Source organism: Asparagus officinalis, chromosome 5 (genome assembly GCF_001876935.1).
Source record: "Asparagus officinalis chromosome 5, Aspof.V1, whole genome shotgun sequence".
NCBI lineage: Eukaryota > Viridiplantae > Streptophyta > Magnoliopsida > Asparagales > Asparagaceae > Asparagus > Asparagus officinalis.
This window is the reverse complement of record NC_033798.1, coordinates 125,726,778-125,743,072: the sequence shown is the minus strand read 5'-3', so window position 1 is coordinate 125,743,072 and position 16,295 is coordinate 125,726,778. Positions and strand designations below refer to the sequence as shown.

General features: G+C 39.3%; 1 protein-coding gene across 4 annotated transcripts in view; it reads left to right on the top strand.

Moving 5' to 3' along the window:
- LOC109841167 (NADP-specific glutamate dehydrogenase-like) overlaps positions 1–12,753 on the top strand; it is a 30,818-nt gene extending 18,065 nt beyond the window's left edge. The window contains exons 1-5 of one of the 4 annotated variants that reach the window (XM_020410049.1): positions 10,163–10,236; positions 10,738–10,809; positions 11,059–11,108; positions 11,546–11,655; positions 12,678–12,752. In XM_020410049.1, coding sequence (XP_020265638.1) covers positions 10,168–10,236; positions 10,738–10,809; positions 11,059–11,108; positions 11,546–11,582 — 228 coding nt within the window. In that variant the 5' untranslated portion in view covers positions 10,163–10,167 and the 3' untranslated portion in view covers positions 11,583–11,655; positions 12,678–12,752. Of the gene's footprint in view, positions 1–8,854; positions 8,888–9,248; positions 9,326–10,149; positions 10,237–10,432; positions 10,525–10,737; positions 10,810–11,058; positions 11,109–11,545; positions 11,656–12,677 lie in introns of those variants that run through there. The other 3 variants (XR_002247166.1, XM_020410050.1, XR_002247167.1) reach the window with 3 other exon arrangements.

The window sequence follows — 16,295 nt, the reverse complement described above, 5'->3', positions numbered from 1 at the left end:
CGTATAAAAGGGAATCGGTGAAATAGTTCTCCAATCCCTTAAACGGTTGCTTATCCGCGACCACCGTCTTAACTTCATTATTAGTGTCCACATACTTGAGGCACTGATGAAGAGTTGACGGGACTATAAGATTACCGTGGATCCAGGGTCGACCCAACAGTAAGTTATAGGATGTTTCCGCGTCAATCACATAACAAGTGACCTCCGACCTCAAATCCCCAATCTGGCACTTGACTCGGATCTTCCCCAAGGGTAGATCGTAGTGCCCGTGGAAGCTAGCTTACTAGCCGATATTCCGAGATTATACATCAATCGGAGTGGCATGATGCTGACAGCGGAACCCCCGGATCGACTTGGATCCGGTTGACAACGCTGGAGCCAATATGTCCGGTGAAGTACAAGGGCCGATCATGCTTTGAGTTTTTCGTCTGCATGTCTTCTTTGGTGAAAGAGATGCAGGAAAAGTGGTGCGCCGCGAGGTTGCAATGCTGGACTAGCGGCTCTGGTTCTTTAAGAGACGGCTTGATCCGCCTCGTGTCTTTTGATAGACGTAGCAGCTCATACAGAGTTATTCTAGCTGGTATATTGGCTAATTGTGTCATAATATCAAAATGGGGTGGAGCGCTCGAGCTTTCCGGTTTGTCCCTTCCAATCGGGTGATTGAATCGAGACTGCTTCGGGTTCTGACCTTCTTGGTATAAAGGTTCTTTCTCCTTTTGCTTTGGTTGGGTTTTCTCTGCAACTACGGGTGTTGGAGGAGTTGCAACAATTCCCATCTCTGCTAATGTCTTGGAGGGAACGGTTTTGGTTACCCCCTGCTTAGCTAACTGCTCGGAAGCATCCGGATACTTGAAGTGATACTCATTTTCACTCCGGGTCGCAAGGACTTCTTGTTCATCTTCAGAAAGCGGGAAAGTCGGGATTCTTTCGTCATCTTCTCCTGGAATGGCAGAGGTTCCGTAGCAGGACTTCCCTTTTCCTTTTGATTTCCTTTTGGATGACGATCCGACCCATTGTTCATCTTAGGTCGGGGTGAACCCAGAGAATTTCGCCATTCGGGGCCGTGTGTGGCACAAGTCCCTTCTGACGTTTATAAGGATCATCGTTCACGGTGTTCATTGCAACTTTCACCACAGGTTCGGGCTGAAACCAGTTCAACGGGACAGATCCGAAGCTGATCGACACTGCATTCGCACCCACTTTCTTCTCTTTAGGCTGCTTCATAGTGATGGCTCCTACATCAATCAAGGCTTGGATCTTATCTTTGAGAGCGTAACACGACTTGGTAGTGTGGTGAATCGCTCTGTGAAACGCGCAATACTTCGGGTCATTAACCCTTTTGGCGTCTTCCTGATCTTGGACTGGAGGCAACTTAATCTTGTTGTTCTCTATAAGGTATTTGAAAATACCGGGAACTTCATCTTCCTTGAAGGAGTAGATCTTCGGGAATTTCGGTTTCGAAGTCTTCTGTTTCTGAGGCTGTTGTTGCCATCGTGACTGCTGAGGCGCTTTCTGTTGCTGTTGCTGCGGTTGCGCTTCCACTTCGAATGTTTGGTTCGCATCCACTGCATTCACTTGCGCTTTCCCTTTACCCTTAGGAACAAAATTCTGTTGCGGGGCTGGTGCCGCCGTTTGACCTCTTTCGGCCTTTTTCCTCTTGAGGAAACGTTCGGCTCTTTCCCCTCGGACCTTCAAATCTTTCCAGGTCTTAGACGGTGCCATTCCCATGGCTTCGAGAATATCCAATGAAAGGTTGTTGTGACAAGTCTCCAGGATGAAGTCCTCACTGATCGGATCCCTACAATTCATGGCTTTGTTCCGGAATCGTTTAATGAAATTCTCCACCAACTCTCCGTCCTTTTGCTTCTCATCAAATAATGTTCCGATCGAGACCTCAGTGTCGTCGTCGAAGAAATTTGTGAGAAACATGTCCTCCATGTCATCCTAATTGCTAATGCTCCCCGGCTTGAGGCGACGATACCAATCGAAGGCTGCTCCGCGGAGAGTGCCGACGAATGACCGTACCATCAAAGGTTCATTCCCGGAGATTATCCCCAAGTGAGACTTGAAGTATATTAAATGCTGAGTGGGTGAGCCATTTCCATCAAACGGTGTGAAGTTGATTAAGTTAAACTTTGCCGGATACGGGATTGACTCCCATTCTCTCGGATATGGGCACGGTATTCCGGACATTTTCACCTCCTGAGCATTCATTAACGCATTGATTTTGCTCTCCAAATCCCTCATTTTCTTATCCTCACTCCTATCTGTCTTCGAGTGATTTTGGGGAGAAGTAACGTGGTCTTCTTTTGTATTGTTATCATCCGAAGGACCACCCCCAGTATTGTTATTGACGGGAGGAGTGTTCATGTTAACATTCTCATCCGCTTCCCGCTCGTTATCATCTTGGTTTGGATTATTGCGACGACTAGACTCTCCCTGATGAGTTGTCAATGCCGCGATTTGTTGGTCATGCATCTCCCTCATTTGCTGCATAGCCAGCTCCATTTCAAATTTGAAACTGTCTTTTTGCTTGGTTGAAGCGTCCTCAAGAATCTTGGCCACTTGCTCGGCGCTAATCATGAGTGATTCGTAAGGTTGTCCTCCACTCGATGCGGTGTCATCGGAAGCCATCGCTGAACAAGCATCCGAGCAAGCATCCGAGGTTTCATCATCCGAAGGAAGTCCCTTCTGCATTCTTTGGTAATCCCTTCGTCTATTAGTCCCCGATTGCAATCGAGTTATACGTTGGGACACTGCGGCAAACTGATCTGGACTAAAGTGTCGCGTCGACTTTCCTCTCCCGGTCATGTTAACGGACACTTCTGGAAATTCATCATCCTGAAGAGCAACTTTCTTCTTGCGGAAATGCCTTTGTCTGGATTCAGACGTTTTGGTGGAGATTCTTTCAAATACTGAAACTCTCTCCGGGGTGGTCTTGGAACAGCAACATTCTGACAACACTGCCTTGATGATTTTGGCACATGGACAGTGAGAATCTGTATTCCAGGCACTCATTTTCCTGGATTTGTTCGCACCCCCAGCTTGATAGTACAACTCGTCAGTTTGATGACTGGAGCAACCTATCGTGTGTTGGCACGACTTCCTAGGTATAACGTCTTCGTCTGACGAGTACGTTTCCTTCTGGGGATATATCGCTTCGTTAGCATTTTCAGGAGTCGCATGTCTGAGGCGACGTTTTTGTGAATGTCGGTCCTCAACAGGCTCCTGGATTTCAACACGCAATCCAATACGGTCATTTGCGTGACTTTTCCCGTTATACTTTCTCCTCCACTGCTTAGGATGACGACCTCCAGCCTGACAATGTGCTCGAGATTCATTCAATCGGCCTAAGCGCTCTTTGACCGGAGCTTTGCCTCGATCATTGGGTGAAGGGCCAAAATGTGCTCGAGATTCATTCAATCGGCCTAAGTGCTCTTTGACCAGAGCTTCGCCTCGATCATTGGGTGAAGAGCCAAGGCGATCTTTCACTGTTATTTTAAAGCGGGACAAATCCACACTGTCGTGGATCTCCACCGGAGATGTGGAACTTGTCGGTACAGTAATAGAGGCCGCCGGAAACTCGGACGGGACTGTAGGGAGTAAATCAGGTACGGAACGGACCGAACCACTCCGAGTTTTGCTCAAATCACCATTTGGTGGTTTGACTTCGGCCGAGCCACCATTTGGTGGTTTGAACTTGGCCGAGCCACCATTTGGTGGTTTGACTTCGGCCGAGCCACCATTTGGTGGTTTGAATTTGGCCGAGCCACCATTTGGTGATTTAAATTTTTCGATACCTTCGGGCACCGTTTGGGTTGTTCTTGATGTCGGTTTGGACTTTGGCCTCCAAACTCGGCGTGATCTTGGTGGCTTCTTGATCACTTCTTCTTGTTCCAACTTCTGCGCTTCTTGCATCAAAGTTCGTGCATGCGCGAGTAACGCGCGGCGTTTCTGGATCCTTTCTTCAACAGTTGAGCGCGTCCTTTTGACGCGGATCCATTCATTCGTGGTTGAGTTGGAGGAGTTAGCCACACGTTGTTGCGACGTTTGGCGCCTCCTGAACTTCAGATCCGCTTCATAGCGGATTCCATCAATCGGTTCTAAGGCCTTGGCCATTTGGCGTGCAAGGCGTTGTCGCCGTCTCTGTCGTGCCCTCTTTGATAGAACGGGCACATCATCAGTTGTCAACTCCTCGCACAAGGATTTCAGATCTGCGGCATCGGCCTCGTCGGGTGTTGGCGAGGCGTTGCAAGCCACGATTAAAGCAGTGGCAGGGAGATCTTGGGTCTTCAAATCCGAAGACCAGCGAACCTTCCTGGACTTGCGAGGAGAGGTAGATCTGGAGGGGGAGGACAAATACTCCTCATACTTCTGCTGGTCGAACTCAAACTCGACCTCTTCTTCAACCGGGATGAGAATCCGAGGTTGCGACACATCAGCCTTTGCAGAAAGGCTGTCGGCTCCCACTGTGGTCGCCAGCGTGTTTGGGTGGAAAATCGATTTCATTGATGAGTCCATTACAGCTTCAAACACTTATAATAAACTCAAACAACAAAATATAGCCTTTTTATAAGACTTTAAATCAAAAGTTACAATTTTCTCTCAAACTACACACAATGGAAGTTTATCGCCTATTGCTTGTGCGGGATCGTTGCCGGTGCCGGGGTTTATCCGTGGACCGCCTACGGATCAGATCCGGTGAGCAGAAGTTTGGATAATTAATGCTTTCGCTTCACGAAGGAAGTGATTGCAGTAGCGACGATTTTGACACTGTCTAACAACAATATCAGAGCAGTTGGAACCCCAAATCTCGAAAGAATCCGAAAAGAAACCGATTCTGGCTGTTTCACCGAAGTGGCTCGGCCTTGGCCGATCCACCATTTGGTGGCTCGGCCTTGGCCGAGCCACCAAATGGTGGTTTGGCCTGTGGCCGAGCCACTGGTCTGACCGGACTGTTTCGACGCGTCCCGGTCGCCAGAGGCTTTCGTGGTTTTCTAGAGTTCGGTTCGTTCCGTCGTTTGTATGTATCTCATTGTTTCGCCAAGCGGTACGCTTCCTCGATTTGCTTTGCGTGTTTCGTGAACGCACAAATCGTTTTGACGGTGGCTGGGCTAATTTTTAGGTTACTTGGCTTGTCGTTTCGACGGCCAGCGAATGCGCTGGCTACTTGGAACTGGCTAATGAGTGCGCGGGCCAATTAGGAATAGCCTGTGAGCACACGAGAGATCTGATTCATCATTCCGGTGACCGTTGACTGTACGGGCCACTTGGTTGAATCTTCTCAATTTGGAAGACGATGTTTATCGCTTCCTTTTTATCTCGAGCCGCATACGGAAACTTATAGGCATTTTTAGACGCCTACAATAGTGAGTAGCACTCGTGAATGATATCATCAGGATATGATGTCGCATTTTTAAAAGGACACCAGCACAGTTAGCAAAATCATTGAGGTTGTTTTAGCTATGTTGCAAATCAATGTGATATACACTTCAAGCACCTTATGAGCAAGCATGTTATGAGCAAAATAATTTTATGTAAAAAACCTGCGAAGAAAATGGCATCACAGATAATGCAAGCAAGATACGGATATAACATTACATTGCAAGTAGAATATAAGTCAAGAAGCGACAATAACAATATAATAGTGTCTTTTCTCTTGAAAATTAAAATATATATGTGTATAGAACAATATAATATCGTCTTTGCTCTAAAACAGTGAAGTTGTCAAATACAATGAAACTATATGATATTTGCAATATTAAAAAAGAAGATTTAATAAGATACCAGTCCGTAGCCAGTAGCTTCAGTTCGAAGACTGGAACCTGACCAGAATATCTTCGGTCCTGTAAAACTTCCCTGCATAAGCATAAAAATGAAAACTGCAAGTACAACCAACTGGAAATAATACAAATAACTATAGGAACCAAAAAAGCAGGTGCTTTCAAATCTGGAAATAAAGCTATAAGACATTAGCTAAATTTAGCTGTCAACACGCAGCCAGCTCTTAATAGAAAATTAAAATGCCACCATTTATGTAGGTTGAACAGTGAAATTTTGGTAATTATACTGCAAGTTTGATATCCACTTTGAACCACTATTAGAATGGTAAGTTGGACCCCTTATCTCATCATCCATTTCATGACAAAGTAAAGAGGCCTCACACCTTGTATCACTCACTTGAGCACAAGAATTCTAAGAAAAGTAGCATGGTTAGCATTTTCCAAAAAATAATAAAGTCTGACCAGGCAGAAGCTAGCAAGGGACAATACAAACGTAATACTTATTACGTAAGAACTAAGAAGACATTTTTCCATTTGATACAAAGTACAAACTATAGCATAACAAAAGAAGCAATATGCATTTTGTCAATAATGAATGCCATTAGTACCTGAAAATGACCGGTGAGGCGTCTATAATGTCCAAAGAGATAACCCATTTCCCTTGGGCCGACACACATATCTTCTGTAGGAAGATCCTAGGGTGAAAATAATAAATAATAAATAAAAATCATATTTTAGCAGGTCCATATACATATGTACCATACGCACATTAAAACATTCTCTGCTCATATCATTCGCGATCGGCCTTATCAGGCCTAAAAAAGCTAACAACATATCCTGGGAAAGAAAAGTAGTTTGGGTTCTCTTTTGCAGGTAGAGTTGCAAGTTTGTAATGGAATATAACCACATGAATTAAATCCTGAAAGAAGACGACACAGATTTGGTTGTCAAATCCAGGTCTGTCAGCAAATAGCCCACAAGTGTGGAAAACGAGGGAAAATATGCATGCAAAGAATCGCGTCGACGAGGGGAGGCGGAGAGGGGGAGATCGAAACCAGAGAGAGAGAGAGAGAGAGAGGATCGCGAAAATTCCTCTTTGTTATCGGGTCGGGATTTGATAAATGACAAGTGTGTAAGCATGGATATAGGTAATGTGGCATCCACATCAGGGATATCGAGACACAGAATTATGGGATAAAAATGTCATCATAACAGTATGAGTGGTGAATGTCTAATAGTCCAGTATCTGTTAAACAATCATAGGATCTACCTCAGGGATATCGGGATATGGAAACATGGCATATAAATCTAACACTGGATTTTAAATCCAGGCCCAAATCCAAGTTCCCAAACACAAGATTTATCTTAGCTGATATGATGTGGTCTGCATTGTTATTTTTCAGCCTGTAAAAAGATAATGCTGTGGAAGTGCTTTTCATATCAGTTATCACGAGTACTTCTGCAATTCTTTAGTTGAGAATTGTTATGATTTAGTATAAATTTCACTTGAGAATTAAAAATTCTTTGAGTTTTGTTAGTGCTTGTCCTCCTTGTTTGCGGTGATTGAGTGATCTAGTAATCCCCAGCTCTGCTGATAACTAACAACCATTATTTTAGAGGATTAATTTGACATATCTTCTTTTTTTCTTTTTTCATTTAGTTGTGCAATATATTTTTTTATATACAAATGGAAATTACTATGTTTTGTAATTCTTAATAAACTGATAATTTTTTAATTTAATTTTCAATTATTTCCTTTGTTTCTGGTTTTCAGTTTTTCTGCCCACAGATTAAACTTCTTTAACAATGCTTTACTCCAAATGTAGTCCTGTAGAAATCAAGTGGTTAAGTTTGAGTTTGTTGGAGTTCAAATAAAGTACATGATTTGAGATTGTACAATTATATAATTAATTGGGGATTGCTCAATTATATGAGTGATTGGGGTTGTTGACTCAAAATTAGTAATTGGGTGGAGCAGTCTATTGTAATATTTATGAACGCCTTATTCTTTTTCCAACTAGCAACTTTTTGCTATGATTGTTGTCGGAAACCAATCAAGTGGTTAAGTTTGAGTTTGTTGGAGTTCATAATTAGTAATTGGTTTCCGACAACAATCATAGCAAAAAGTTGCTAGTTGGAAAAAGAATAAGGCGTTCATAAATATTACAATAGACTGCTCCACCCAATTACTAATTTTGAGTCAACAACCCCAATCACTCATATAATTGAGCAATCCCCAATTAATTATATAATTGTACAATCTCAAATCATGTACTTTATTTGAACTCCAACAAACTCAAACTTAACCACTTGATTTCTACAGGACTACATTTGGAGTAAAGCATTGTTAAAGAAGTTTAATCTGTGGGCAGAAAACCAGAAACAAAGGAAATAATTGAAAATTAAATTAAAAAATTATCAGTTTATTAAGAATTACAAAACATAGTAATTTCCATTTGTATATAAAAAAATATATTGCACAACTAAATAAAAAAAGAAGATATGTCAAATTAATCCTCTAAAATAATGGTTGTTAGTTATCAGCAGAGCTGGGGATTACTAGAGCACTCAATCACCGCAAACAAGGAGGACAAGCACCAACAAAACTCAAAGAATTTTTAATTCTCAAGTGAAATTTATACTAAATCATAACAATTCTCAACTGAAGAATTGCAGAAGTACTCGTGATAACTGATATGAAAAGCACTTCCACAGCATTATCTTTTTACAGGCTGAAAAATAACAATGCAAACCACATCATATCAGCTAAGATAAATCTTGTGTTTGGGAACTTGGATTTGGGCCTGGATTTAAAATCCAGGGTATTTCAAATCCAAATATCTAGTTTGGGTTCTGATTTAAACCTAGATTTTAAATCAATCCCGATCCTCTCTCTCTCTGGTTTCGCTCACAGGTAAAGTCTCTCTCTCCACCTCCCCCCGCCGCCGCCTCTCCCCCTGCCCCTTCCCCCTGCCTCTCCCCCTACAGTCGAAACCCTAGATCTGATCTAGGGTTTATATTGTGTTAATGTTGGATTCATGTTACATAACTTGCTTATTTTCTTTTTTCAGGTTTTGGGAGCTGAAACCCTGTCGTGCATTTGGGTGAGTTCTCTTTTGCTTGCAAACCTCTGATTTATCTTGAATTTTTGTTTCGTTAAGGCTCATTGATGTTTGTTACTTGAAGTTACAACATATGTACGCAGATTCCATAATCAGTTTCGTTAAGGCTCATTTTCGTTAAGGCTCATTTTCGTTAAGTCTCATTTCTCATTGCTGTTTGTTACTTGAAGTTACAACATATGTTTCGTTAAGGCTCATTACTGTTTATTTCATATTAATGGGTCACCAAATGTTGAAAATGTCCATGAGTTGTACTCCAAAGAGATACAGCAGTTCTATTTCATATACTATTTTGTTTTATCTTCAATCTCCAAAGAGAGAATCTAATGCATCAGCACCACAGGACCATTACGCATGCACCTCGCTCACTGTTATGCTAGATAGATCAGCTTCTCGTGTTGCCATATTGATATTCCTGAGGTAGATACCACATCACTTACATCCATGCTTTTGTTGTTTAACACACAGTAGACTATTACACGTGCACCTCTCATACTGTTATGTTAGATTTATATGCCATGTTTCCATATCCTGATATCCCTGAGGTAGATGCTATGATTGTTTAACAGACACTGGACCATTAGACATTCACCACTCATACTGTTATATGACATTTTTATATCCCATAATTCTGTGTCTCGATATCCCTGATGTGGATGCCACATTACCTATATCCATGCTTACACACTTGTACTCTGTTCAACTTATTAGATGTACATGTCTTTCGTATAGCTCATATCTCAGTTTCCATTTATTGTGCGTTGGTAGGTTTCTACAAACACATGCATCATCATCATCATCATGATTCTTTGCATGCATATTTTCCCTCGTTTTCCACACTTGTGGGCTATTTGCTGACAGACCTGGATTTGACAACCAAATCTGTGTCGTCTTCTTTCAGGATTTATTAATTCATGTGGTTATATTCCATTACAAACTTGCAACTCTACCTGCAAAAGAGAACCCAAACTACTTTTCTTTCCCAGGATATATTGTTAGCTTTTTTAGGCCTGATAAGGCCGATCCCGAATGATATGAGCAGAGAATGTTTTAATGTGCGTATGGTACATATGTATATGGACCTGCTAAAATATGGCGAATGATATGAGCAGAGAATGTTTTAATGTGCGTATGGTACATATGTATATGGACCTGCTAAAATATGATTTTTATTTATTATTTATTATTTTCACCCGACCTGCTAAAATATGATTTTTATTTATTATTTATTATTTTCACCCTAGGATCTTCCTACAGAAGATATGTGTGTCGGCCCAAGGGAAATGGGTTATCTCTTTGGACATTATAGACGCCTCACCGGTCATTTTCAGGTACTAATGGCATTCATTATTGACAAAATGCATATTGCTTCTTTTGTTATGCTATAGTTTGTACTTTGTATCAAATGGAAAAATGTCTTCTTAGTTCTTAGGTAATAGGTATTACGTTTGTATTGTCCCTTGCTAGCTTCTGCCTGGTCAGACTTTATTATTTTTTGGAAAATGCTAACCATGCTACTTTTCTTAGAATTCTTGTGCTCAAGTGAGTGATACAAGGTGTGAGGCCTCTTTACTTTGTCATGAAATGGATGATGAGATAAGAGGTCTAACTTACCATTCTAAGTACAATTACCAAAATTTCACTGTTCAACCTACATAAATGGTGGCATTTTAATTTTCTATTAAGAGCTGGCTGCGTGTTGACAGGTAATTTAGCTAATATCTTATAGCTTTATTTCCAGATTCGAAAGCACCTGCTTTTTTGGTTCCTATAGTTATTTGTATTATTTCCAGTTGGTTGTACTTGCAGTTTTCATTTTTATGCTTATGCAGGGAAGTTTTACAGGACCGAAGATATTCTGGTCAGGTTCCAGTCTTCGAACTGAAGCTACTGGCTACGGACTGGTATCTTATTAAATCTTCTTTTTTAATATTGCAAGTATCATATAGTTTCATTGTATTTGACAACTTCACTGTTTTAGAGCAAAGACGATATTATATTGTTCTATACACATATATTTTAAATTTTCAAGAGAAAAGCTTGAAAAGACACTATTATATTGTTATTGTCGCTTCTTGACTTATATTCTACTTGCAATGTAATGTTATATCCGTATCTTGCTTGCATTATCTGTGATGCCATTTTCTTCGCAGGTTTTCTTTGCACGCCTTGCTGAGATGAATAAAGAGCTCAAAGGATTAAGGTCTTTTCTCAATCTTTTAAATAAAGAAGAGAGATCAATAATCCTATTATTATGCTGCAATTATAAGCTCTACAACTGCACCATGTCTTATGAGTTATGGCTATATCCACATCAACTCACAGTCTTTTGCTAATGACACTTGTCTTTTAAATAAAGAATTCTTACATAAAATTATTTTGCTCATAACATGCTTGCTCATAAGGTGCTTGAAGTGTATATCACATTGATTTGCAACATAGCTAAAACAACCTCAATGATTTTGCTAACTGTGCTGGTGTCCTTTTAAAAATGCGACATCATATCCTGATGATATCATTCACGAGTGCTACTCACTATTATATGGTTGTCTCTGTTGTAACATTGATTTTGCTAACTGTGTATATCACTATTATACTTGGAATGAAAGTTGCGATATTGCATTTCTATGTGCTTCACAGAATGAAATCGACCACTCTGATGCCCTTGCTTTGGTGAACTCTGGTTGCCGTATAATAATGGAAGATATGGGAGGAACTGGTGAAATCTATTGAAATTTGATTTAGCTTTGGTAACTATCTACTTTCATCCATTTCATCCGCTGTTGATTAAATAATCCCTTTCAAAAAGCAGGTTCAAGTATACCATGTGCACCACAAGCAATAGATGTACTAAGGAAAGCTAAGACTTTGGTTGCTCCAGCAAAAAGCAGTTTCAAATATGCCATGTACACCAAAAGTTGTTTTTCCTTTTTTTTTAAAAATTTATCTAACTGCCCTAACGGTTACATTAGCCCCAACGGTTGTAACCGTTGGGGCTAATATATGCCCCAACGTTCCAACCGTTAGGGCAAACTATTTGCCCCAACGGTTGGAACCGTTGGGGCAAGTTTGGCAACCTTGGGGCTGATTTAGCCCCAACGCGACTTGCCGCAACGGTCGTTATTTTTGCCCCAACGGTCCTAACCGTTGGGGTCATGATTTGCCCCAACGGTTACAACCGTTGGGGCAACTCATGTTTGTACTAGTGCATATGCAATTTTTTATTGTCATGCAATCTTATGGATGCTATTTCTAAGTATGGTGTTATTTCTATGTCTTGAGTTGTTTTTTCTTAGGACTTCATTAAATTTGCATCCTGCTAAATATATATTCAGGATATATGTGTAATCTGCTTGTATGTTCAACTTTTCCAAGAGCCCAGAATGTTACTATGGATATGAACAGCAAATCAAAAAACCAATTTTGGAATTTATGCAATCATTAGTGTCATTTTGGAATTCACATCCCAGGTCCTGCTACTTTGAATCTTCAAATCCAGAAGCTTCTCCATTTTCTACTTAAAGTGAATCTATATTATTCCAATAGCTTTCATGCGAGTTACTCCTTTTCTTATGTAGCTTTGTCTCACCAGGTGCTATTGTTTCTCTTGTCCAAATCCTTTTACGATCATATCCAGTTCTTATGTAGCTTTGTCTCACCAGGTGCTATTGTTTCTCTTGTCCAAATCCTTTTACGATCATATCCAGTTTGCTTTTCTCATAAGCAGTCTCGGGCTTTTCTAATGTCAATGTTATGGGTTTTTTTTTCGCAGGTCAAGCGTGATATTGTGCTGAGAGTGCTTGTGCTTTGGTCTCACCTTTTTCGGTTCTCATTGTCATTTGATATAGGAGAGTGCTTGTGCTTTGGTCTCACCTTTTTCGGTTCTCATTGTCATTTGATATAGCTTGCTGCTTTGTCAAATGATTGTAGCTAATATGTAAGGGTTAATTGCATATACTCTCTATGGTATCGTTTTTAAATTGCAACCCCTGCAGTGTACACTTTTGCAGATGTGCCCTTGGGTTAAAATTGTTACTGTTTTAAAATTGTGGTGTTTGCTTCTATGGTGAATGATTGTGGCTTATAGTATACTCCAATATATTGGCATTTGATGGTTTGTGGTTTTGTACATTTGTTCTTTTATTGGATGTCTTTGTGAAAGATACTAGTGGAGAGTATATCAAAGTGATGTCCAAGTACATTAACGAAAAAATTAAAAGATACTTATTATATGAAGTGTTTTATCTGTTTGCTGGGGCCTTGCAAAGTATCAAAGATGAGTTTAGCTATCAACTTACCTAAATTTGTGTTTTTTGGTTACTATTTTACACATCTCCATTGCATTTGATGTAAACAAGATGAGTTAAGAGAATAAATTTTCATTAATTTTAAATTCAAATTCGTGTATAATAAAGTACCCAAACACTAGATTTTAAAATAAAAGATTTCAAATCCTTTCATTTAATAAAGATATCCAAACAAAAGATTTCTTAAATCATGGATTTCAAATCCTAAATTTAAAATCCCTTGATTTTAAATTAAAGTTCTCAAATCCAAATCAAAGTTCCCAAACGCTTATGATTTACATCACAAACGGATAAATCCAGATAATTTGTCAAACTGATCGGGTATGAACTTCACGTACATGTTCGACACAAACCGGCCCGATTTTTCCATTGATTTTAAGAGGGTGTTCTGTGAAAATATTTCTTTGTTTTATGTAAATTGTAGAAGGATTCTGAATTCGGCATTTTTTACATCGCTTCAACTTCTTTTCATTTTTTTTTTAAATCTTGCATCCTAAAACAATGTAAAGGGAGAAAAACTGAGCAATGACCCACAGTTTGACGCATTTCCCTTAGTTTTCAAAGAAAAAAAAAACACAACTAAACATAATCTAAAGTTGACGAGCTGATCTTCGTTATGAATAATGTGAGCGGTTGAGAGTTTTCAATATGACATCCACGATCCTGGTTTTGATTCTGGGAGCTTTGTGACTATCCTTTTCTCATTTTCCCCTTAATAAATGTATGCCTTGAAAATTAGATACATATTACTGTTGAAAATATTAAGTGTAAAAATAAATCTATACCATTTTATATTTTTCAGTGTGTACGTCTTTGTGTACACGTCTACACACATACATATAACCCAGTTTGCCCAAAAATCCAATATAATGAATTAAAGGAAAATAACATGCAATCAAAATGAGTTTCAATTACGTTTGCAGGTAGTTGTTTCCTGAAAATTTTTCCCATGAAAAAACAAAATCAATATGACTAAAACATAAAAAAATGGTATGCTTATCCATAGTATCTAACTTTTATCTCTATGTTAGATCAAAAACACCAAAAAAAAAAAATTAGTTTCTGATAAATTTCTCCTCATAATTTCTTTTCTAGTTCATTACTTTAACGACATAGATCACAATTCTTCTTGCCTTAAACATTTGCATATTAGCCACCCCAACATCTCAGCTGTGATAAGCAAAAGTGGAAATCTTTGCTTTTATATCTTTGTTTTCATTGTCTATGTATTCTGCTACGGATAATGCTGAATATATCGCTATAATTTTATACAAATATGTGGTTTTTTATGTGCATGAAAATGCTGAAAATAAGTTGCTACCAATAAACTACAAAATTGTTGGAGTACGGATACGATGAGATTGTACATTGTACAGACTATAGTCATGTAACTCTACCATGCTTATTTCATTCAATTTTCATAAATCAGACTATAGGACAGAAAACGAAAACTAAAATAAGAAACGTGTCATAAAATAGAATTTTGGCTGAGATTTTGTTCGGGACCCTTGTGAAATTGATGGCACAACCCTTGAAACTCTATCAAAAGTTTCATGGGGTTTTTTTATAGTGATTTTGAAAGTTGGAGGTATTCTGAACGTAGGTTGAAATTTTGAGGATTCTGTGCAAAATAGAATTGAAATTAGGGTGATATGTTAGAAAAAAACATGGGAAGCTTCACAAATAATAGGGGCCAAAAGTTTTGGTGGTTAAGTGAGTTTTTAAAAATTTTGGTGGTTTACCTCAAGAGCGTGCTAAATGAAACTTTGAATAACATGTTGTTTCACAATCTTTATACTTAAATATTATGTATAACTTATCTCTTTAAACGGTTAAACAATGGGTGAAATATTAGAAACACCCTTAACTTTGAATGACCATCGAATAAGCCCCCATGACTTTGAAAATGTCAGAAAGCCTTCATTAGATCTAGTTTAGAGGTATCAGAAAACCCTTGATATAATCTCAAGATAAATGGGCTTTTCTGATAAAACCTAAAGGTTAAAGGGAGTTTTTCTTTAAATCGTTCAAAGTTAAGGGGGATTTTATGATATTTAACCTTTAAACTTAAAAATAAGTACATACTTCAGTTTCTTTTATTTTTTTTTATTTTTAAAGGCAGATTCAACACGTTTTTGCAATTGTTCAGTAATGATTATGATTCTTCATGATGATAGTAGAAGAGAAACCTACTCCTTTTTTTGACATGAAAGTGAAAGCTTAAAATCACCGTTCATGCAAATAGTAAATATTATTCATGTTACAATATAATTCACAGTATTAAACGCCCTCTTCAAGCAATAATATAAATTTAAATCTTAAACGCTGTTCTTGCTACACTCAAAATTTGAAACTTTATCACACTGTTCATGATATAGTAAAACTTTAGCCCTTTGTTCGTTGTTCAAGCTAAAGCGAAAATTTTGGCTACTGAAAAACGCCGTGGCATGAACAATGTGATTAAATTTAGTTAATCGGTATATTATTTTAATCACATTGTTCACGCAATAATAAAATACTATTCATATATATAAATCTTTTATGACCTTATTAAAGAAAATGATAGAACTTAGTATTTAGTATATTATTTATTAACTAATTTGAATATTCACTCTGTAAATGGTAGTAAAAAAAATTATAGCTAAAGTTTGGGAAAAATGTTTCAAGGCCCCAAAACAAAAAACCGGATGTGACCCAGCCCCCCATATTATTTCCCTTATGTTTCAGCCCTTTCACATTCTCCCAGAAATTTTTTTCCCGAAATTACCCTTCCCCTCTTCTTCTTCTTCTTCTTCTCCTCTGCCTCCTCTCCCCTCTCTTCTTCTTCTTCTTCTTCTTCTTCTCCTCCTCCTCCTCTTCTTCTTCTCCAGACCCTTGCCCACACCCCCCACCCGTCCTCCCTACCCCCTCCCCGGGCCCCCTCCCCGACCTCCCCCGCCTCCTCCGTCAATAAGCAGCGAACAGCAGCAGTTGGGGTGGGTGAGGATCTCCTTGGCGATGGCGGGGTCGATGGAGATGACGGCGGGGATGGAGCCCACGGAGAAGGCGAGGAGCTGGGTGGATTTGTGGGTGCGGGCGAGTCG